General features: G+C 37.5%; 3 protein-coding genes and 2 non-coding genes across 6 annotated transcripts; all 5 read right to left on the minus strand.

Moving 5' to 3' along the window:
- Positions 1 to 77: 77 nt before the first annotated feature.
- On the minus strand, positions 78 to 5723 carry sumf2 (sulfatase modifying factor 2). 2 transcript variants are annotated; one of them, XM_044140559.1, is made up of 10 exons: positions 3725 to 3796; positions 3526 to 3608; positions 3299 to 3446; positions 3089 to 3203; positions 2381 to 2425; positions 2161 to 2311; positions 1754 to 1809; positions 1163 to 1247; positions 911 to 1052; positions 78 to 421 (listed from the first exon to the last, which is right to left on the minus strand). In XM_044140559.1, exons 1-10 carry the CDS (start codon positions 3775 to 3777, stop codon positions 334 to 336), a joined length of 966 nt encoding a protein of 321 aa, XP_043996494.1. In that variant the 5' UTR covers positions 3778 to 3796; the 3' UTR covers positions 78 to 333. The 2 variants fall into 2 exon arrangements, with proteins under 2 accessions (XP_043996494.1, XP_043996495.1); XM_044140560.1 differs by lacking the exons at positions 3526 to 3608; positions 3725 to 3796 and adding an exon at positions 5528 to 5723.
- Positions 5724 to 5797: 74 nt separating this feature from the next.
- cct6a (chaperonin containing TCP1, subunit 6A (zeta 1)) lies at positions 5798 to 13475 on the minus strand. The gene is made up of 13 exons (XM_044140556.1): positions 13183 to 13475; positions 12567 to 12630; positions 11615 to 11749; positions 10548 to 10721; positions 9649 to 9752; positions 9299 to 9569; positions 8274 to 8356; positions 7596 to 7692; positions 7372 to 7519; positions 6637 to 6770; positions 6360 to 6462; positions 6207 to 6279; positions 5798 to 6132 (listed from the first exon to the last, which is right to left on the minus strand). The coding sequence occupies exons 1-13, from the start codon at positions 13314 to 13316 to the stop codon at positions 6060 to 6062; spliced, it is 1593 nt and encodes a 530-aa protein (XP_043996491.1). The 5' UTR covers positions 13317 to 13475; the 3' UTR covers positions 5798 to 6059.
- LOC122845493 lies at positions 6842 to 6977 on the minus strand. Its single transcript, XR_006373070.1, has one exon. It is a non-coding gene; the product is annotated as a small nucleolar RNA SNORA22 (small nucleolar RNA).
- On the minus strand, positions 11893 to 12029 carry LOC122845492. The gene has a single exon (XR_006373069.1). It is a non-coding gene; the product is annotated as a small nucleolar RNA SNORA22 (small nucleolar RNA).
- Positions 13476 to 14054: 579 nt separating the features above from the next.
- LOC122844799 (protein NipSnap homolog 2-like) lies at positions 14055 to 20919 on the minus strand. The gene is made up of 10 exons (XM_044140566.1): positions 20638 to 20919; positions 19413 to 19522; positions 19256 to 19301; positions 19079 to 19173; positions 18425 to 18495; positions 17111 to 17251; positions 16981 to 17012; positions 16314 to 16408; positions 16014 to 16097; positions 14055 to 15001 (listed from the first exon to the last, which is right to left on the minus strand). Exons 1-10 carry the CDS (start codon positions 20727 to 20729, stop codon positions 14937 to 14939), a joined length of 831 nt encoding a protein of 276 aa, XP_043996501.1. The 5' UTR covers positions 20730 to 20919; the 3' UTR covers positions 14055 to 14936.
- Between the last annotated feature and the right edge of the window lie 50 nt (positions 20920 to 20969).

The following is a 20969-nucleotide window of genomic DNA, read 5'->3' on the forward strand; positions in this document are numbered from 1 at the left end:
ATTAATTAAGTTCATGTTTTTGACTCAGGAGACAAAATGTTTCTATGTCACAAACAAACGTAATTAGAAGCAGTGAGTTTTATTTAAGTGTTTATTTGTTGAATTCGAGTGTAGAAAGAAGTTTCTCCATGGGAGAGATCAAAGCTGCTTCACAAGTGTTCAGTGAACACTTCCTGTCCCGTCATGGTGGCCCTCGGTGCTTCGACACAAAACAACTGGGTTTCTTCCAAAAACAGTGAAAAGAAATCAAATCCTCCCAATCAGAGCCCTGAATTTAAATCATTTCCTTCCATTTACTTTGAATCAAAATCATTAAAAATAAACAGCTTGTTGCTATAGCTCAGCTTTCTCTTTCTGTCCCAAACTGGCTGCACACCTGAAGCTCAGGTTATCGGAGGCGGAGTCTGGGGTGTTACCCATCCTGAAACACACAACCAGAGCCATCAGTCTGTCTTCACAGCTGCCCTAAAGCATCACAGTTACAGCTGTTTTCCTCCTGCCTCCCAAAGACACGTTAGTTGAAGAGGAGTGCATAACACCTGTCATGAACATGGAGTCTTCATAAATGTTTACAGCTGTTGTCAGGAAGTGTAATAACATTTTTAATGCAAAACTGCTCAAAAAGTTGATTTAAAAGTCAACTTTGCATTGAAAGTGTCATTATTTACCAAATGACACTTCATGACAACAGAAGTGTCAGAAATGTTTATAAATGTTTACAACTGTTGTCAGGAAGTGTCATTTGGTAAATAATGACAATTTTAATGCAAAGTTAATTTAAAAGTTAATTAAAAGTAACGTTATTTACAGAATTTACAAAACCTCCATCATGTTTATGACAGGTGTTATGTCAGTCTTATGCACACCCCTTTAAATAAAATGTTATTGAATAAAAATAGAAGCAACTCACCTGGTTGTGATCCGAGCCTTGTGATTGGCCGAGCCGTCCACCGTGTCGATCCAAGAGGCGCCGCGTAAAACGTAGGAGGGCTGAGCAGCCGGGAAGCGTGTGGACGTCCACTCCCACGTGTTTCCCATCATGTCGTAAAGTCCTGCAGGAGCAGCCAACACAAAACTAAATTCTTACTAAACTTACTTTTTTGACTGTAATTATAAAAATACTTTTGGTTTTTGTATTTTAAGTTAGCTAAGGCATCATTACCATAACTGTTCTGAGGAGGAAAAGCAGCGACGGACGAGACGCCGTGATATCCGTCCTCTGCAGTGTCTCCGTCTGGAAACTGACCCTGAAACACACACAGGAGGAAACAGTTTCGTTTTCTGTCTTAAAGAGACAAAACTGGAAATGGTAACAAATTTTCCTGGAGAACAAATTCTCCCACAAATTGTTGCGATAAATTACAAAATTGTCATTTTGAGACCATTTTCAAAAAAAAAAAAAAAAAAAAAACGTTTAACAGTGGTACCGGGAAACATTTTAAATATCCAAATACAACACACAAAGCAACAATAATTAATTATGAAATTAAACAAAATCGTATCACAGAAATATAACAGTCATTCAGCTTAGACAAGGAAAACAGGCAAAAGAGGCAGGAAGTGCAGAATAACTACTTCATACCAACAATCTTGATATTGACAAGATTTACATTCATTTTAACTTATTATGCAATTAATTTATTGATTGTTTATTGTGACAGGATTACTTGTTAACATAAAATTTCAGAGAAGTTTAGCATGAATGATTACATTTAAAAAATAAATGAAATCAACTCCATGAAAACAATCTGACCTGCCACAGGTTGGTCCTGTTAGGCTGGAACTTGTTTCCCCACGGATACGTCCGACCTGGATCACAGAAATCATTGAAGAAAAGAAAATTAAAAAACAAGAAAATAATTCAAATAAAAAAATACCGTTTTCTTCTGTTTAAAAAATACATTTATTATGTGTGATGTAAGTCTTCCTTGACAGAAATTGTTATTTATTTATGTCACCATCTAAGAAAACTTGTGAATAAATATAGATTTAAATGTCTGATTAATTTACTAAACATTAAATCTTTATATGTGGATGTTACCTTTAATTTTGATAGTGATAAAACTCCTGGTAATGTTTAATTTATTGACTTGGTGTGCAGATTAACCAATCAAATGTGGGTTTGTTATTCTGTGAGAGTCGATGTTCGGTGCCGTTTACCCTGCCGTCCTCCTCGAGCCGCCCACTCCCACTCCTCCTCTGTGGGCAGTCTGTGGCCTTTCCACTTGCAGAACTCCTGCGCATCATTCCAGCTCACATGAACCACCGGGAAGTCCAAACGCTCCAGAATACCTGAACCGGGCCCTGCGGGCTGAGCAGAGGCAAGGAGGAGTGAGGCTTGAGGAACACACTCAGTGGGAAAGAAAAACGTAAAACTTACCTGCCTCCAAAAGGCTCGTTCTACGGGCAGCCACCAGGGGGCAGACTAGACAGTAGAGAAACAAATATCTTAAAACTGGGGTGTCCAAAGTGCAGTCCTGGGGCCATTTGTAGCCCACTGAATGATTCTGTGTGGCCCCAGACCACAACTCTGGAAGCCAAATGCAAATGGACAATTACTTTTTTATCCTTTAGGGAAACATTTTCCAAGGAAAAATCTTAAAATAAAACAATGATAACGGCATAACATTTTTCTCATTAGGTTTCCATTTTTATTTTATTTTGTTTGATAAATGCAGCAACAAAAGTAGTAGTTACTCCCATGCTGTTCTTGTTGCTGAGCTTGGACTAAGAAAATGATCTTAACTTAAAAAAGGTCTAATCCATCTGGTTTGTTACTGAGCAGATAAAACATTTAAAAATGTAGCAAGAAGTTTATTTGTACAGTTTTATTTTAAATGATTAATTTACCCAGGAATTTGCCCATAAGAGAAAGCCTTTGTGTCTCTGTGCTGCTCTTTGATTGGGGCACAATTTGTACCACTCTTTTTTTTTCAGCAGGGTTCACAAAAAAATCATTCAGAGAGCTCCAAACGGCCCACGGGCCTCACTTTGGACACACCAAAGACAACAACTGAACCTGCAAAGTTTGCAAACCTCAGCTTTTGTGTCGCTGGTTGGATTATTCTGGTCACGTTTTTATTCTCACCTCTATCCTCTGAGTCACTTTGCTCTTCAGTTCATCTGAAACAAAGTCCTGAAACACAAAACTCCATCCAAATGTCTCAGCCTCGGTTTTATACTTCTCTGCTCGCACAAAGTCTCTGTTGAGAAGTAAAAAAAAACAAAAAAAGCTATCTTAGCACTGCATTAAACAGATATATTGCCCAGCTGAATGCCTGGTTTGTTGGTATATTACCTGAAAATTGAATTTGTGACCGGATATTTGTCTAATCTGAACGGCAGCACCTTCACCTCCCTGACCGGGGACTCTCCGTCCCTGCTGTCCGCTGCTCGGGTTCCCATCTCCAGCCTTCCTCCGGGGATGTTCACCATCTCCCCAGCGGCTGTCAGAAGGAAATCAGTCCCATTCTGATAAAGGCTTATTCATTTAACATTTATGTATTTTGTAAAATGAGATCTTACCGAACTCTGGTAGTAAAACAACAACAAATACCCAGAAAATGGTTCTAACGTCCATTTTTAAAGTTTCTCTCCGCGAGCTGAGGCTAAAGTTAAAAAGTAACATTAAAGTTTAAGATTTAACTAATCAACACGGTTTAATTTTCAAAAGCTTTTACATAGTATTTTGTTACATTGTTCCTTTATCTTTTTGGCGACTCACAAAATTCTGTGCGACGTGAGAAACGTTCCGTGTTCAAAGGTTCCGCTTAGCATAAGAAAAACGAAAAAGCCATTTCAGATGTTTGGAATTTCACTAATTATAGTAAAGGCCTAGGAAACTAAAATATTAGTGGTATAAAGATGGACAAATGTCTATAAAGGGCTAATATGACAAAAAATTTAATTTTTTATAAACACTTTTAAAAACCTTGTTCCAAATCCGATATATGGACCATAAACACTGATACGGTGTATGAAAGTCTGCACACCAATATTAAATAACCAGTTTATGATGACATACAAAAAAGGTGAATCATGTGAAGCAACTTAAAATCTTGTTCTACCTCTAATGTGACATAATCTGGTTGCATAAGTGTTTCTCATGTATCTCATGTATAAATGTATGTGTAGATTATCTGTGTCATACAATAATATAATAGTAATTTTAGTGAACCCTGTTTTTAGTACAGTGAGATTTTTCTCAAGATTGTGGAAACATTGGCGTCATCATTTATTTGTGGCTCAGTGACTGTCATATTATTCTCTGTTTGTCTGTTTTTCTTTTTCTTTATCATTTGTGTTTACTATGGACCTCTTTTGTGTCTGGAATAAAGATTGATTGATTTCCACGGCCTTAAACTAGTATTTATTTGATGATCCCTTTAATTTATATTCAACAGTCTCAACATGCCATGTCTCTGTCTTAAAAACCATAAATCACAGGATATTCCCATCTATGTCTCTGTGATCACAGATTTTCTGACAGATAGTTCTGAACTCTGTTTTTGTAGATGTTCTTTCATTTTCAGCTTTAGATTTCTGTCAACAGACATTTGTAAACTTTATTTTGAATGTCACAGTATGAAACAGTCAGCGCCGTGTTTCACTAAGTAAGGTTCTCTTTTGATGAGGATTCGGTCCCAAACTTCATCACTTTACACATTTTGTCTCGTCTTTTCATCAATTTTGGAGAAACAATTTACAAAACAATCTTGCCACTCCATATTTTCTTCATACTACCCATGGAGTTTATTAAGAGAAACGTGGTAAAATATATCTTTCCACTGGCTGATATTGTACAATTATGTAATTTTGCTAATTTGTAAAAAAGTGATGGAAAGTGTGAACTCAGGGGGATTCTTAAATTGAATTGAAATGTGATTGTAAATATTTTTATGTTACTTTGCCAACAGATTTGTAGGAATAATAAATAGAAATAATTGCATAAATAATTTTTGTGAAAATGTAACTCATGATATGAAATGATAAATTTGGTATTAGCAGGTTGTTAAATTTTTGAACTATGTATTAGGACAGGGATGTGCAAAGTGAGGCCTGTGGGCCTTTTGCAGCCCCTGCATTGTTTTTGTGTGGCCGTCCAGCAGCATTTTGAGATTGGTGCAAATTTAATCCACCAGCAAAGATGATTTTGTGGAGATTTTATTTACTGACATGTTAGAATCCTTTTATAATGGTAAATGTGAAAAGCACAACACCTATTTATAGTCACAGCTTGGTCTTTATTTTTTAATTTGATCATTAGCAGGACTTTGACTTAAACCAGACTTTGTACCTAAATGTTTACTGAACTCTAAGTCTTGAAAGCATTTCCAAAGAGAGTGACCCGAATCCTGTTAATTTCTAGAAATGGACAAAAAAAAAAGAAAATAAAAAAAAAATTTCAATAAAAAGTCAACCTTCAAAATCTTTGGAAAATTTTTTGGAACCTTATGCGTTTCGATCCACAAGAACTTGCACATGTATTTCCTACAACTTCTTTATCCTATTCATTAAAATATCGCACAGCAAGTACAAATTTTCAGCAAGCTAAAAAACAATAACAAATTAATTTGTTTCATCATTTCTTCAGTTTTAAAAAAATCTTACACTTTTAGGAGCCTGACCATTTTAACTTGACAATTTTGGCTGACCTCACAAAAAGTTTGGACACCTCTGAAATCAGGATCCCCTAATTATCCACAACAAATAAAGACCTGGTTCAGATGCGTTTTATTTAAATTCTTAAGGTTAATTTTTAAATAAATTTTGTCTTGAAATAAGAAACAACCAAATCTTGCAAGCCAAGAACTTTTTAATGGGTAGAAACAGAACTGCAGGTCAGTGCTTTTAACAAAAATCGCATAAATAAACCAATCGTTGAAGAGAGGGACACAAATCATGAAAACATGAGCAGGTGAACGATGATTTCTGATGCTAAGATGGCCGCCGAAGGTTTGCAATCGACTGAGGAGCTTCAGAGTGCCGAGAGCTGGGTGGCGTTGACTGAACCGTCAGGCAAACAACTTTCACTGGAGGACAAACGCCGCCGCCCTTCCTTAACCTTTCAGAGAAGAAAGTCCGGCTCGCATGATCTCATCGACCAGCAGGATGTTGCTGGCGATCACCGTGCTGTAAAACACAAAGACGCGTTAGAGACGGAGGAATGTTGTTCAGGACTGAGACATCTTAAAGTGAATCCTCACCAGGAATGGAGAAGCTGCTTTTTCACGCTGTAGTTGTCCCAAACTCCAGCCTCCCCGGCCACCATCGGCTCCCCTGAGAATAAAACAAACAGCTTCAGGTCGGAACGAGCTTCATCCTGAGCACAGCTGCACATGAATCAATGTGATGATTACCGGTGTTGAGGTCGACTCCAACCAGCTGACCGGACTCTTTGTACTCCGTCTGCAGCTTCAGCAGAGTCTCCTGAAGGTCGTAGCCCGAGTTCTGGGCCAAAACCTGCAAACAAAGAAGAATAAAAAACAGATCTTTATACAGCAGGAACTTAAAAAATGAAAAAAAACTACAAGCAGCTCAGCTACGTGTAAACACTTAAAACATTAACATTGTGTATCAGTATTCACACAGGCAATAAATGATCTTATCGTAAGAGAAAAGGTCAACGGGGGTCACCTTGGGGATGATGAGAAGAGCATCTGCAAAGGCCTGGACCCCCAGCTGGGCTCTGCCTTTCACGTTGGGCTTGTGTTTCACCAGAGCGTCCGCCACAGCGACTTCTAACGCACCGGCGCCGGGCACAACGCAACCTGAACACAAAACGATATTTAAAATTAATCCTCAATCTTATAGACTTTAACAATAATAATAAAGTCACTGAATCTGTTCTGATCAGCTGAATACATGTAGGAGAGACAAAACTCTCCTAATGCAGAGGAAAAGATCAGAGTTACTGTGGCACAGACAGAGGAGACCAGGAAGCGCCACCATAACGTCCCTGGGTGTTCGCTGTGCAAAAAGCAGTTCATTTTTATTTTAAAACATTAATTTTACAAATAATATCAGCAAAATTTCTTTGGAAAATTTTCTAGAAAATTTCCAGTTTTTCTAAAAAAAAAACTCCCTGAAATTAATCACAAAATTTCAGAGTTTTTGCCGGATCTTTACTCCTTTATTTCTGTCTACAAAAGCCTTAATACGTAAAAATCCCTTTCAAGCTCTGGATCTACAATAAGTAGCGGGGTTCTTTATTTGATTTTAGATTAGGTTTTCTTGGGCTGTGACTATTTTTTAATCTACAATTTCTGCTAAAATTGCAAAGCGTTTCGACTCCCCTGTTGTAAATGGTTCATGTGGAGAAACCTAGATTTAAAAGCTACATATTTTATTTTACGTTTATTGGTTTGTTACCGTCTTCGATGGCGTTCTTGACGGCCCGCAGGCCGTCCCTCACGGCGTCTTTGATCTGGGTCAGGGTGTGTTTGTTCGGACCCTTCACCAGCAGCGTGACGGAGCGAGGGTTCCCACACTTCTCAATGAACGTGTACTTCTCCTCCCCCTATAAAAAAACAAGTCAAAAACAGTAAAACATCGGTCTAAAAAGATTAAATGAGAATTAAATGTGTTGTACTCACTAGTGTGTGTTCATAAACCAGCCCAGCGTGACCCAAACACTCAGGTGTGAGGTCATCCACTGAGTTCATGGCGATGCCGCCGCAGGCGAGTGAGAGCCTGAAAAATAAAACAATCCAGGTTTAAACTTTACTTTGTATATTTTAAATATACAAACCTGACACTCAAATTTTTCTCTGTAATTAATATTCTCAACTTTTGAGTGTAAAACAGTGACCTAGTTTGGGTTTTTATTATCTGTAAACTCAACAAATGATTAAAAAAAAAAAATCATCTTTATTTTTAAATTTATAATTCTTAAGAGTTTGTGGAAAATCAGATTGATTTTTCTCCCTAAAACCGGCTCAAGAACTGAGTTTAAATCTGAGATGGTGGACATGTAAAAACACTCGCTCAGTAAAAATAGTAATTTTCATGATGATAAAAGATCATTTTTAGTTTTCATAATTGGAAAAATGGAAAATCAAGTTTCATGTTTTTCAGGATCTCTGTAACATGAAAGGTTTGATGTTTTGTGATTAGAACAGGAAAATATTTGGTGGATCTTTAAACACCCAAACCTGCAGAGTGAAGGTGATCGCCATTAATGTTTCAGGAAAAAAATGCTTTTCTTTATAAATTTAACATGTGAATTTTCAGAAACGCAAATAATTTGGCTGCTACTTCTGCTCCTCTCTTACCTCTCCATGTTCCTCCTCTTTGCTCTGCGCAGAGCGACGATTCCCTCCTTGGCGAGAGCGTCCAGGGAGAACGGATCGATACCCTGAGCAGCAGAGAGACGAGTCCCGTTTACCATCGTTAAATTAAACCCATTAATGACTTGGTTCTGTTCTGATCCGCTGAATACAAACAGGAGAGAAGCGACTCTCCTGACACAGAGGTTCAGATCAGAGTCACACAGAAACAACCAGGCAGGTGTTTGCATTTAATCCTACTGAGTCAGGAGGGACAACATGCGGCTCGGGGGCCATTTGTGGCCCCAACTGCAATTTAAGGATGATACAAATTAAAGTAAATTTCTGTATAAAATTCAGACGTTTTGGGAATAATTTCAGAAAATTTCTAGGAAAAACAAGGGCATTTATTTGCTGGGGGAAAAAAATCTAATTTTTAGAAGAAAAAAAGTAAAAAAAAAAAAAGAAAAAGAAAAAAAAAAGTACTTTTTACAAAAAAAATACATCAAACATTTTCTAAAATTATCCAAGCTTTCTAAAAATATATTCTGAAATTTTACTTAAATTTTGGGGTTTTTGACTATTGTAAAAAATAAGCAAAACATTTCTTCAAAAACAAGGAAGAAATATTGATAGAAAAAGAACAACCCCAAACCCAAATCGTTGGGTTTGGAGATGGTGAGCACGGCGTCCACCACAGCCTGAGGACAGTTTGTAGCAAACTTAAATTTTCTACAAAAACAAATAAGGAAATTTCTGAATTTAAAATGTTGATTATTTTTTGTTGTTTTCTGGGAAAAAATTTAAGATTAATTACAAAATTTCTAAGTTTTTGGCAGAAATATAATCAATTTTTCTATCTACAATTACCCTAATCTACAATAAATATTGCTCCAATTTATTTGATTGATTTTGGGGTTTTTTGGTCAGTGTTGCAAAAGTTTTGGACACTAAGTGGATAAACATCAACAGCCTGCAGCCCAACATCGTCACCATCATGTAGCGATTTAACAGCATTAAAACTCGTCTACCTTCTGGTTGATGACGATGAAGCCTTTGTCGTCGCTGGGACAGACTTTCTTCTTCAGGGCGATGATCTTCTGCACGCGCTCCTCGATGAACTTCCTCTCTGCGGCCACCAGCTTCTCCCGCTCCCCGGCGCTCTTGTAGAAGAAGCCGGAGTTGACCTCCGTCTTTTCGTACTCCAGAGAGACGTTGCAGGTCAGAACGTAGGCGTCCTCCACCCTCTTCTTCATGTCCGGATGTCTGGCGCCGTGATCCAGAACCAGACCTTTGATCAGTCTGGAGTAAAACAGGGCTGGTTTTTAAGTTTCTCAGAGAGAATAATAATAAAAAAAGTTTATTTTCTGTTAAAACTGACTGTGTGTCGCTCTCAGTCTTGTGCTTCATCTCCATGATTTCCACCATGTACAGGTCGATGGGTTCGTTGGGTTTGGAGATGGTGAGCACGGCGTCCACCACAGCCTGAGGACAGAAAACCTGGATCAGCATTTCTTAAAATATTTAACTTAATTTTAATGTTTGATCACGAGAATAAACAGTTTGTAGCAAACTTAAAGCTGGAGATTAACATTTTCATTTTGATCGCAGTCCGACATCTTTTCTAATCGTAACATTTTGTGGAAAACACAACACTCTTCTATGTAGAAACAGTGACAAAGTGAAGACTCAAAGTTCGCCATTTACACAATCAGTGAAATATAAAAACATAAAATGAGGAGGAAAAAGCTGCATTAAGACTTGAATGTGTGCAAATCGCTGCAGCTTGAGTTAAGAATTATTTTAGATTTTTCTGTCAATTTTATCGCCTTTTTTTTGGATTTGGATGTTTATTTTTCTATCATAGCAACCATCACAAAGGACTCCGGATTCATATTTCAACATATATTTGCTTTCACACACATTAGGACACCTGGAAGGCCCTTTAACTGCTCTAGATGCACAACATAATTGTGAATAAGTGGCTGAAACGTAAAAGCTCAAATAGCAATATGAGAAAATTAGGAAAAATAACGATAGTCAGAAAAATCTATGTTGTTATTACATAATTTCTTCTTCCTGCACTAGTTAAGCAGCAGATTCTCATCTGAAGCAGGAGACAATTTATATTTCATCAATACTGTTTAACCAGCTCAACACCAGAAGGATTTACATTTTAATAGTTTCTCGGATTTCCAACATAGACAGAAAGAAAATCCCCAGGTTTTTTAGATTAAACTGGTTCAGTGAAGCACACAGAGGTCAATCTAAACGCCTCACCTCAGTAAGCAGGTCCGCCAGCTCTGTGTGGACCTTGGTCCTCAGAGAAGTCCGGGCAACATTGACGAGCGTTTCTCTGTCCATTTCCCGAGTCACTTTCACTTCCTCTAGAACAGCCAGGGCTTTCTCTTTGGCCGCCTCGAAGCCTTCTGCGATTATTCTTGGATGAAGGCCCTGCAGAACCAAACCGGAAACGAGTTCATTTAAAACCTGACAACACTTAGGAAGGTTTAGAGAACGTAGATCCTGTGGAGCGTGACTCATGTACGAAAAAGCTGCTAGCCAGCAACAACTAGCATCGGTTTTAGCTGTTAAGTCATCAATGTAAACGCACCAACATATAAAACACGCCTGATATATAAAACAAAAAGGGACGCCGTGCTTTGACACCAATTGTCAACACTATGACAACTAGATAACAAGGCCAGGAAAAACTTTTAAGAAAAAAGAAGAGGAGAAGAAAGCAGTTCAGTTTTGCTGGCTTGACTTTGAAAACCTTAACATGTAGATGGGATGAGGAATTCGGTGGGTTTCGGTTCAGTTACAAAATTAAAAAAAGGCGACCTAAACACAGATTCTAACAGATCGTACAGCAGGTGTTTAAATTAGCTAATCAACCACCGCAGTGTTAGCTTAGCCAGTAGCATCAGTAGCTACTTATTAATAATCGGAAAATAAACATGAAGTCTAAAAACAGATGCACAATGTTCTGTTTGTTTTGGTAAATCCTTAAATATAAAGTGTTGTTGTCACTCACTGGCGATGAGTCTGTGTGTAGCGTAGCTGAGACAGAGCGAGAATAAAAAGTGGTTTTGAGTTGTTCAACAGTTTTTCTGTTATTTTTACCTTAGCTGTGATGTACTGCACTAAGTTAATAATACCAACATCTACAGGTTTTATTTCGTTAACTGAATTGTTCTACCGTAGCAGAGCAACTACAGATGGCATGTAAAATAATAATCTTTTCCCCACCCGCGTTGTGAACATATTTCTGGACTTAAACAGTAACATGCAGGGGGTCCATATGTTGAACCTGGACATCGTCTCCTCGTCCATCGAACTCTTACCTCTGAGACGTAGAGGTCAGCCTGCTTCAGCAGCTCACCGATGATGAGGACGTTGGAGGTGGTGCCGTCCCCTGTGATGTCATCCTGCGCCGTGGCTACTTTAGCAATTAGTGATGCTGTTGGGTGTTGAATTTGCTTGAAACAAAAAAAGTGAAACTCATTTAGTTTATAAACACCAAATAAATCTTAATTCTTTTGACTCCAGCTAACATTGACATAATATCTACTAAAAGTCTTGCAAATTAGACTTTACAATTCTAAATAGTTACAGAGGTAAAGGTTATTCTGATTCGCTGAATACATGCAGGAGAGAAGGAGGCTCTCCTGATGCAGAGGTACAAATCAGAGTTACTGTAGCACAGACACAGGAGACCAGGGAGAGCCACAGTAGCATCCCTGGGTGTTCGCTGTGCGCATTATTTATCTAATTAACCTTCAGGTTTTTCTTAAAGTGCTTCGTATTTATTTAGAAATAGGACTTGTATTAAGAAGTTAACCAAAAACGACAGCTGCAGCATAGCTTGATCATCCCTACTGAGAGCTAAAAGTCAATAACTTGATAACATTTGTTTCTTAAAGATGTGAAACTTTATATTGTTGCATTTTAATGAGTAGTTTTACAACATTAATTTGATCCTGTAAACTATATGTACTGAATTTGAATTGTTTAACGTATTGCATCAATTTGAGAAGGACGCAGGAGCAGAACAGGAGCGGTCCACTAGTTCTACGAAATAGTTTATACTAAGAGTAGCTATATTAATACACATGAAATTTAAATTTTGACACTTAATGTTTACTGGTTTTATCAATTGTTAACTTTGTGTTTTTATGATGTAAAGCAGTTTGAACTGCCTCGTTGCTGAAATGAGCAATACAAATAAACTTGATTGATCAACACCCAATGGATGACGGTTTAGACATGAAGAATAAAAAGCATCTACTTCCTTACCATCTCGTGTAGAAGGACATTTCCATCTTTGGTCAGCTTTATGTCTCCTGCACCAGAAACCAGCCTGCAAGTAGCAAAACAAATATTTAATATGACAGACGGTGAATACTATTTTTAAAAACAGACTTTGTTTTATGCAGTCGTGTCTAAAATAAATTTTTAAGAAAAAAAACCTGCAGTCGAGTCAATAACGGAAATCACAATTATATGGTGGATTTTTAAAAATTTGTAATTAAAGAACAAAGTGCTAAATTTAATTTAATGGCCCTCGTATGAACACCAGTAAACTTTATAACAACCTATTTAAGCTGCTAGCCCCAGCTTGGAGAGCTAACCGGCTGATGCTAACACGCTAACATTAGCTTAGCGGTGTCAGCGCGGATAATGACTGGGCATGGCAACGTGCACTAGGAAATCCGTTACCCGGATACATAAGTGAGGCCTTGGTTAAAATAACGTAAATGTGGTTTGTTACTTTTTATAGAAGTGAGTAGAGGCTTTCAGTAGACCCATTAATTTGAGTAGAAAGGAAACAAACTAATGTCTAAGCAGTTTACCGGTAGCTAACAAATATTAGCTAGTTAGCTACCGCACAAAGAGCCCCGGAGGCACTCACATTTTCATGGTTCCCTTCGGTCCCAAATTGCTCCTCAGCACGTCCTGAAGCCCCCGGGCGGCACTGATGTTAACCGCCAGGGCAGCCTGCGCTCTGGCCACCTCGGCTTTAGGGTTCAACGCTTTAACAGCCATGGTGAGGCAGTACAGCTAGCGAGTAAAGTTAAAAAGTCTCGCCGGCAGGGAGTTAGCACTGCTCGGGCTCGGATAGCTACAGAAAGGAGGGTCTGCTTCCAGAAAGCTCCAACACGTGTTGCTGTGCTGCCTTCACGTTCCGACGGCAGGATAGGACATTCGAATTCTGGTTAAGTTTCATATGGCTAAATATTCATAGTAATCCGTGAAAAATGATTTACACCCCATCAACTTTGACATTTCTTCCAAAATCTTAAAACTATTTTTTGATTTTTTTGTATATGTATGTTATAGACCAACGTAAAGGATACGTGTTTTCTGAACAAAGAAGTAGCTTTTAACTTTTTTTAGTAGAAATAAATATTATTTTGGTCAAATTTATCTTGATCAAAATTCAATTCGTGGTGTATATTGTTAACGGAACTTTAATTAACTGAATCCTAATTTCCAATTATACTATATATTGAGATTTCCAACCTTCTTTAAACTCACCTCAAGTCACACCCAAGGAGTCTGCTGATTGGTTAAACACTGGCACATTTGACCTTTAGGAGCAATCCTACAGAAGAATAAAAATAAAAATAAAAATTCTGACTTTAAAGTCAGAATTTTTATTTTTATTTTTTTCGGTGGCCCTAATCCTCTTCCGTACAATCCGCATCAAGAACATTAAAAATATACCAGTCAGATTTTATGTGCTGATGTGTCGAAAAAATAAACAGGAGAGGAAAAAAAGTCTTCTATTAATCAGAAATTTAATTCAATATGTACAACTAATCTTCTTAAATCACTGCATTTTATATTTTCCGCTTTGAGGCACCACAGTGATTTTAAAGACCAAAGTTGTTTACAGACACAGCTTATTTAATAGACCCCCAAACAACAACATGGTGGCATTGCTTAAAAATTAATCTCAGTTAGAGCACACAGTCACCCTGATGATATTAAACTGTTGTATAGGTATAAACCCAAACCAGTCAGTGTACAATAGCTTCTTCTGCAAAAAGTCATTGGCTCTGCTCAAGTAGAACACATTTAAATAACCATTCACTGTAGCCAGGAGTGTCGATGCTGAAGAACCTGGAAGTGCAATCAGTTAGGAAAAGGAGAAAAGAAAAGTAGTTTTTTTTGGCGCCATCTGGAACAATCTTCATATATTTTTAGCATCATGAATACTTTAATAATTCTGACCCAAATCTTTTCACAACCTGTCAGAGGCTTTGTAAACATAACACTTTTGCTAAGAAAAGGGATAATCTGCAGAACCCCATTTCTCTTATTGAAATGACTACCACATGTAAAATTTTAGGCTAAATATTTTGAGTTTTCCATAAAGCTAACAAATCCTCTTATAATTTAACTTTCATCTTGTCTTTCATGATAAACTCCAGATCTGTAACACTCTAACAACCCATTAATTAACTAGTAACATTCTGGAGATAATCGTTTTGACCCAACATTCTTAAAAACAACAACAAAAAAGTAGAGAGATTAAAGAAACAGAAAAAACAAGGAAAATCATAACTAGGTTGTGTTGAATTTCCTGGCAGTGTACATTCTGATGGTTGGTTGCACTTCATGGGTCTGAGTGGTTGTAGCACTGACTGCTTCAGTCTGCGGTTACTTCAGGGGCGAAGTCTTCATGGGAATCATTATTCTGGACTCCATGTGCTGAATAAGAGGGACTGTAAGGAGAAAAAAAGATTTAGATTTCATTTGGCTAATAAATCAATAACCTATTCTTGATCCACAATATACAGATATATGACTTTCTCAAACTGTGGTCCGTGGGCGCCCTCTAGCGCTCCGTGAGGTACCGCATGTAAACAACCGTTTATTTTCTGTTACGTTAGCTCAAAGTGCGACGCTACAGTTAGCTTACCAAAGGATTGTGTTTATAAAATAATAATCGATACATGGCTTAAAACCAGTCACTAAAAATAAAACCTTAAGTTAGCGGTGGAAAATTTCTCAAGGTGAGTTGCAGTTGAACGTTAACTTGATTTTTTTTTTTTTACATTATTACGATACATAATATCACGCCACCGGCATACAGATCTCGGTCTGCTGCTGTTCTGAATGCGATATGGCGTTCACCAACTACAACACCTAAAATAACACTATGTTGGGGAATCTGTTGGCTGAAAGAAAATGTTTGTTTTGCCAACACTACTCAAGTCTGTTTTTCCTTTTATTACACATCTAAATTTACAAATAGTCCTAAAATGTTTTTAGTACAGAAAACGTTTTGATTTCCACGTGTTTTCTATCATTGGAAAGCTTAGAATCCACACTTTCAGAATCTGTAAATAACTCAAAACGCCTGGAATTGATGTGTTCATGGCTCTATTGTGGCCAGTTACTTTTACAAAACAGTGCCATCTTTCACATTCAGACTATTTATTTTATTTCGAACAAAGATGAGTTAAGAGACTACTATTTCAATTTCAAGTTGTATACATTATGATGTTTTGTTATTCCGGTGGCAATTTGTAGTTGGGTGGTTTATGATTGTTAAAAAGGGGAACCGGTAAGTGGCCCTGGCATAAAAAAAGTTTAGAAACACTGATCTATAAGGTTGCTGGCTTTATTTAGTCTGTCTCAAAAGACATGTAATTACAGAAAATAATATAATTTCAATTTAATCACAACATTAATAATACTTAGAATAACGTTTGGACACCAATTCAAGCTTACCTGTGTAATAAACGACCTCATCCCAACCCTCCCGGTGCCAAGCTGCATTTCTAATTTTATCTCTGGTCTCAAGATCTTTGTAAGCTAGTTGATAAAAAACAAAACAAAAACATATTTATTAATTTGCTGAGTATTTAAATCAACTCACAGCTTCAAGCTTAAGTTATTCTGATAAAACATTCACAAAGTTTAAAACTGAAGTTCTCAATTATATAACACAATTGTGTTTATTCCTTAAAATCACAGGTGAAAAGAAACTGATTAGTAACCATATTTATAATAGCAGGAAAATCTCCTCACCCCATAAGTGATGAACTTGGTAAAGACTTCCGATCTGTGAGAAAAAGCCTCCCACGGCCTCCTGGTTCTGCTGGCGAATCTCAATCGCTCGAGCCCTGCAGAGCATCAAAAAACGTAAACGCAGCGCCGTGCAACTCAGTACTGTCAACTAAATATTTGCAGTTTGAGGATTAAGTCATTGTAATATTTTTGCTTGATTTTCACTGCAAAACAAATGCCTCTCAATGATCAAATTATAACCACTCACTAAAAAAGGAAAGATTTATTATATCTAATATAGAGATGGGCCGATATCAATATCCAATGTTAATATTTCTGATATATAATTGATATTTACCGATATTATATATATACTTCACTACAGTTTCAACACCCTTGGAAAAAAAACAACCAGAAATAGATACAAATAACTATCGGTTATTAATAGGACCAATACCAATATGTTAAAAAATTACTAACATCGGCCGATATCGATGTTGGTGCCAATATGTTGTGCATCCCTAATCAAATGTTTTGCAAATAATCAAAATAACTCAAAAATTCTCCAAAAAAGGATCAAGTTAAAAATATATTCAAAATTAATACCCGCCTCTCCTAATGTTTCTGAAGCATTTTGTTTGTTACTTACTATTTGTGCAGTAAAACATTAACAAAGAGGTTTTCTTACCAGTAATTTCCCCACTCGATCATTGTCCCCGGCTGGCATTACAGCATGAAAATGGACAGCATTTATTTAGGTTTTCACTCTGGTTGATAACGACCTTTAAAGCTGAACGAAGGTGAAAACGGAGTCTTACTCTGAGCTGGTATGACCGGAGTTCGTAGATGTTTGGTCCTGGACGAGGGACGGGTTCGTTCCAGAAGCTGAACTCCAGCAGCAGCTGATTCCTACGAGACAGCAGCATCTTTCCCCTCTCATCCCTGTAGTTCATAAACCCCTACAGCCAGGACAAACAAAGACAAAACCGTCACTCAGTAAACCCCCAGCTCAGCATCTGAAATTATCAAAACAGAGTCGACTGACTGCTGATTTTTAGGCAAGAGCAGCAAGGCAGGTGTGATAAGAGGAAACTGTGAAATAATTGAGTTGCATTCATTATTTAAAATCATTAATAATCTATTTTAGAAAATGTGTGGATAATTTATTTAAAATTAGTTCAGAAATAAAAAAAAAAATCTAACGTTTTAATAAAAAAAAAAAAACAGCAACAGTAATTATATTACAATTCAACAGAAATCACAAATAAATTATATTCCTAAATGTTCCTATTAGGGGTGCACCTGTCGCAGTTTTCTGGTTGATTACCGACCTCTAAAAAGCTTCATGGATCAATTCTGATTTTGGCTGACTTTTGGCTGAAATATTGATTACTCTCAAAATTTCTGAGTTCTTTGGCAGAAATTTAAATTTACTACATTTTTGTTTTTCTACAGTGGCCCTAATACGCTGTAGTAGATTTTCCACGTTTGCTGTATTAAAAGAAAAGCATCTCGTTTTCAGTTTCTTTTGGGTTCAATTTAATAAACTAATTTTCAGTGATAAGTAGTGGTGCACCGATTGCAGTTTTCTGTCCGATCGCCGATTACCAATCTTTAAAAAGCCTGATCTGCCGATTCAGATTTTGGCTGATTCTGATTCTTTTGGTTTGATATGATGCGAAATATAGCAAGAAAGTTGAAAAGTTGGCAACAGTGATTATTGTTAATTGCAAACGTGTCGATGTGACCCGTTAAATAAACCTCTAACACAGCAGAGCAGAAGAAGACGGGTTCATTTTTAGACCCGATCACCAAACTCCCAAAATGAAGGACATCATGGCTGACTTATGGGTGCACCCCTAGTTCTTATATTAAAGGTCTTCATCAGTGCATACCTATGTTTCTATTTTTGGAGAGCAACCACAAACAACATGAATACCACAGAAACTGACTCTATACTATACTTACCAAACATTCAGCATATGGCTGATTCTCTAACTCTGTAAATATCCTTTGTATTTAGCTAAACTGGAAGCAGCTGGAGAGCCACAGAGACACTAAAACCTGGTCTGCGGCTGTTTTGATGGCCTTTAGGTCAGCAGTGTACAGAGAGCTGAACTAATCCCTGTTACCTTATTCTGCCTGAGTTTGTTCATGACTTCGGTGAGAGCCGGGTATCCTCCCCGATATCTCCAAAGGTGAACTAGAATAGAAGGAGCAGAAGTGCCAGAAATAATGCAGCTCTGGAAAATGTTTTCCTCCGGGCCAAACTGCAGTCAGTTCTAGTTGCACCTCATTGACATAGAAACTTAAAAATAAAGCTGTAAAATCACCAGCTTCAGATTTAAAACAACCACAATGCAGATAAATGCTAAGCATAAAAACCCCCAAAGATTGTTGCTGTTTCTCTTTATTTTTAATTTTCACATGTGGTTCCTGTTTAACTTCTGTATCCTTTCCACTTCTGTTCGCATTGCAGAGTCAGATTATAGTTCAGAAGGAACAAAATATAATGACAGGACAAAATGGACAACAGCCAGGAAAACAGCAAGACAGACATGGCTGGTTGTTGACTAAAATAGGAGCTGTGACTCTGCTGGTTTGTGTCAGAGGAGAGAAACTCCTTGACTATCAAAAGTATTTACACGTGTTGAACTTATTCCTTTTGTCACATTACAAACAACACTTTCCCACTCTTTTCCCCCCCAAGCGTTCGATGCGTCCAAAGCTGGAGTTGGAAAATTTGAACTTTCACGGAACGTAAACCAGATGCTGCAGCCTCTTACCTGCCTGATCCTGCTCTCCGTACCAGGTGTTCCAGGTGCCCACCAGCTCACAGGGGTATTCTGGGTCAGCATGGATGGAGGGTAATACTTCTTCACTGGGGACAAAAACACACAGAAATGTGCAGGAATGTACTAAACCTGAGATTAACAGAGAGAGATTAAATTAACTTTTCTTACCAAAGTTCATTGTAAGCATCAAGGCACTCTGGTTTAACGTTATGAACTGTTGAGGGGAAAAAAAATAAAATGATTAGTGGACAAACAGTAAAAATGACAACATGAAAACTTTACATTCATGAAATTACTGTAGAGGAAATAATGCCATAATACATACATTGTATTTTGTAGAGATTGTTGTCTTCTTTCTTGGATAGTAGATGAGAGTGGGCATCTTTTCTGGGGTCAACTTTTCTCACAAAAAGAGATTTAAGTCCCGAGAAACCCCTGCACAGAAAAAATAAATAAATAAAATTAAGCATTTTTCTGATGCACTGTATTAAAATCAGCTCAACAACCAAAAAGCTCTTATGCTGAATCCTATCAGACCCTTGAAAGTCATAAATAGACTTGCTGTTTTTATCCTCTAATTACTTCAAAGGAAGTATCCAACTAATTTTAACAATACAGATTAAGACTATGTATTTCAATGAGTTAAAATTATATGCTGTGCAAGTTTCACTATTATCAGCCAAGAATTGATAAAAATTCTACTTTAAAAAAATATTTACACCTTTTGGACTTTTTTACATTTTTGTCATGCAACAATCACAAACATTTAGAATTTCGTTTACTTTTAAATGTCAGATTAAACCACTATGTTATGAAAAAGTATGCAAGGTTTTATTATTTGCTGATGATGGATGGATGATAGCTCAACATGATCTGACATCTCGATATTTAAAACAAAATAAAGTGACATGACAAACTGGCAAGGTGAAAAAGCCTAATTTTACGCATATTTTAAACCACTCCGCTGACAGTTTAAAACTTTGTTCCCGCAGCAATTGTTAGTCACTGTAATGAGTTTTATTAGAAAACGTATGTACGTGGATTTTAAGTCCTAAATTAAATATAAATACCACCATTGTACTAATATTCTTCGATAATGTTATTCCTTCAAAGACAATCAAGATTTAGATTATTGTAAATATTAATGAACAAATCAACTAGAAATTCATTTTTTAAGATAGGAAAGCAATGTAAAGCTGTGCACTCTCGCTGTTTTGACCTTGAAGTTAAATCACTTTGGGAGTGACAGCCACACTTCTAACTTTCTTTTGTGTTATCAGCTATAAAATACAGCTCCATGATCGCAGATGTAATTACAAACGGCACCATGTTACGAACTTTTAACTTTTCAACGGGGTCATAATTAGCAGAAAGTTAGCAAGTTGCTAAGCGGCTAATGCTAGCTACATTGCGTAGGCACCAACGTCCCTACGTTAGCTTAGCCACCTAGCATCCCAGAGTTTGTCATTAGTGTAAAGTTTTCCTAAAACCGAGCTAACTTTTTGAATAAACCTCTCTGAATCAGCAGGTAGCATCTGCCCAACCCTGACCTAGCGGCGATGGCTGCCGGGACGTTCGCTTGAAGTCCGGCTCTCCTCCAGTGAAGGCCGGTGGCCACTCTTTGAAGGACTCTGCTCGCCATGTTTCCCTGAAGGCAGTTAGAGTCGGAGGCTGGTGGAGGCGGCTGCAGCAGAGCCACAGTCCGGGCTGTTTACTGGGCAGCTGACTGGGCGACGTAACGCTGGAGAACAACGTGGAGGATGATAAATGAGCTTTACAAACACAAACACAGGAATCACATGTTCACAGCTGCTAAACAGCACAATCATGGTTGACTAATTGAAAGTTTTAGCATATGCGCTTTTCTATTGACTTTTATGCT

The sequence above is a fragment of the Gambusia affinis genome, linkage group LG15, assembly GCF_019740435.1.
Source record: "Gambusia affinis linkage group LG15, SWU_Gaff_1.0, whole genome shotgun sequence".
NCBI classification, from domain to species: Eukaryota; Metazoa; Chordata; class Actinopteri; order Cyprinodontiformes; family Poeciliidae; genus Gambusia; species Gambusia affinis.

Bases quoted from the DNA above. Each gene is read 5' to 3' on its own strand.
- LOC122844799 (XM_044140566.1), bottom strand. From the start codon at position 20,729: ATGGCGAGCAGAGTCCTTCAAAGAGTGGCCACCGGCCTTCACTGGAGG. The intron at 18,496-19,078 runs GTAAGAGGCTGC...CTTCTATTCTAG, and splicing joins CGGAGAGCAGGATCAGGCAG to TTCACCTTTGGAGATATCGG. The intron at 16,098-16,313 runs GTGAGGAGATTT...TTTATCAACTAG, and splicing joins CCAAGTTCATCACTTATGGG to CTTACAAAGATCTTGAGACC.
- sumf2 (XM_044140559.1), bottom strand. From the start codon at position 3,777: ATGCTAAGCGGAACCTTTGAACACGGAACGTTTCTCACGTCGCACAGA. The intron at 2,426-3,088 runs GTGAGAATAAAA...TCTACTGTCTAG, and splicing joins AAGTGACTCAGAGGATAGAG to TCTGCCCCCTGGTGGCTGCC. The intron at 422-910 runs GTGAGTTGCTTC...TGTGTGTTTCAG, and splicing joins AAGGCTCGGATCACAACCAG to GATGGGTAACACCCCAGACT.
- cct6a (XM_044140556.1), bottom strand. From the start codon at position 13,316: ATGGCTGTTAAAGCGTTGAACCCTAAAGCCGAGGTGGCCAGAGCGCAG. The intron at 12,631-13,182 runs GTGAGTGCCTCC...TGCTACTTGCAG, and splicing joins CCGAAGGGAACCATGAAAAT to GCTGGTTTCTGGTGCAGGAG. The intron at 6,771-7,371 runs GTAACAAACCAA...TTTTGTGTTCAG, and splicing joins CAAGAACGCCATCGAAGACG to GTTGCGTTGTGCCCGGCGCC.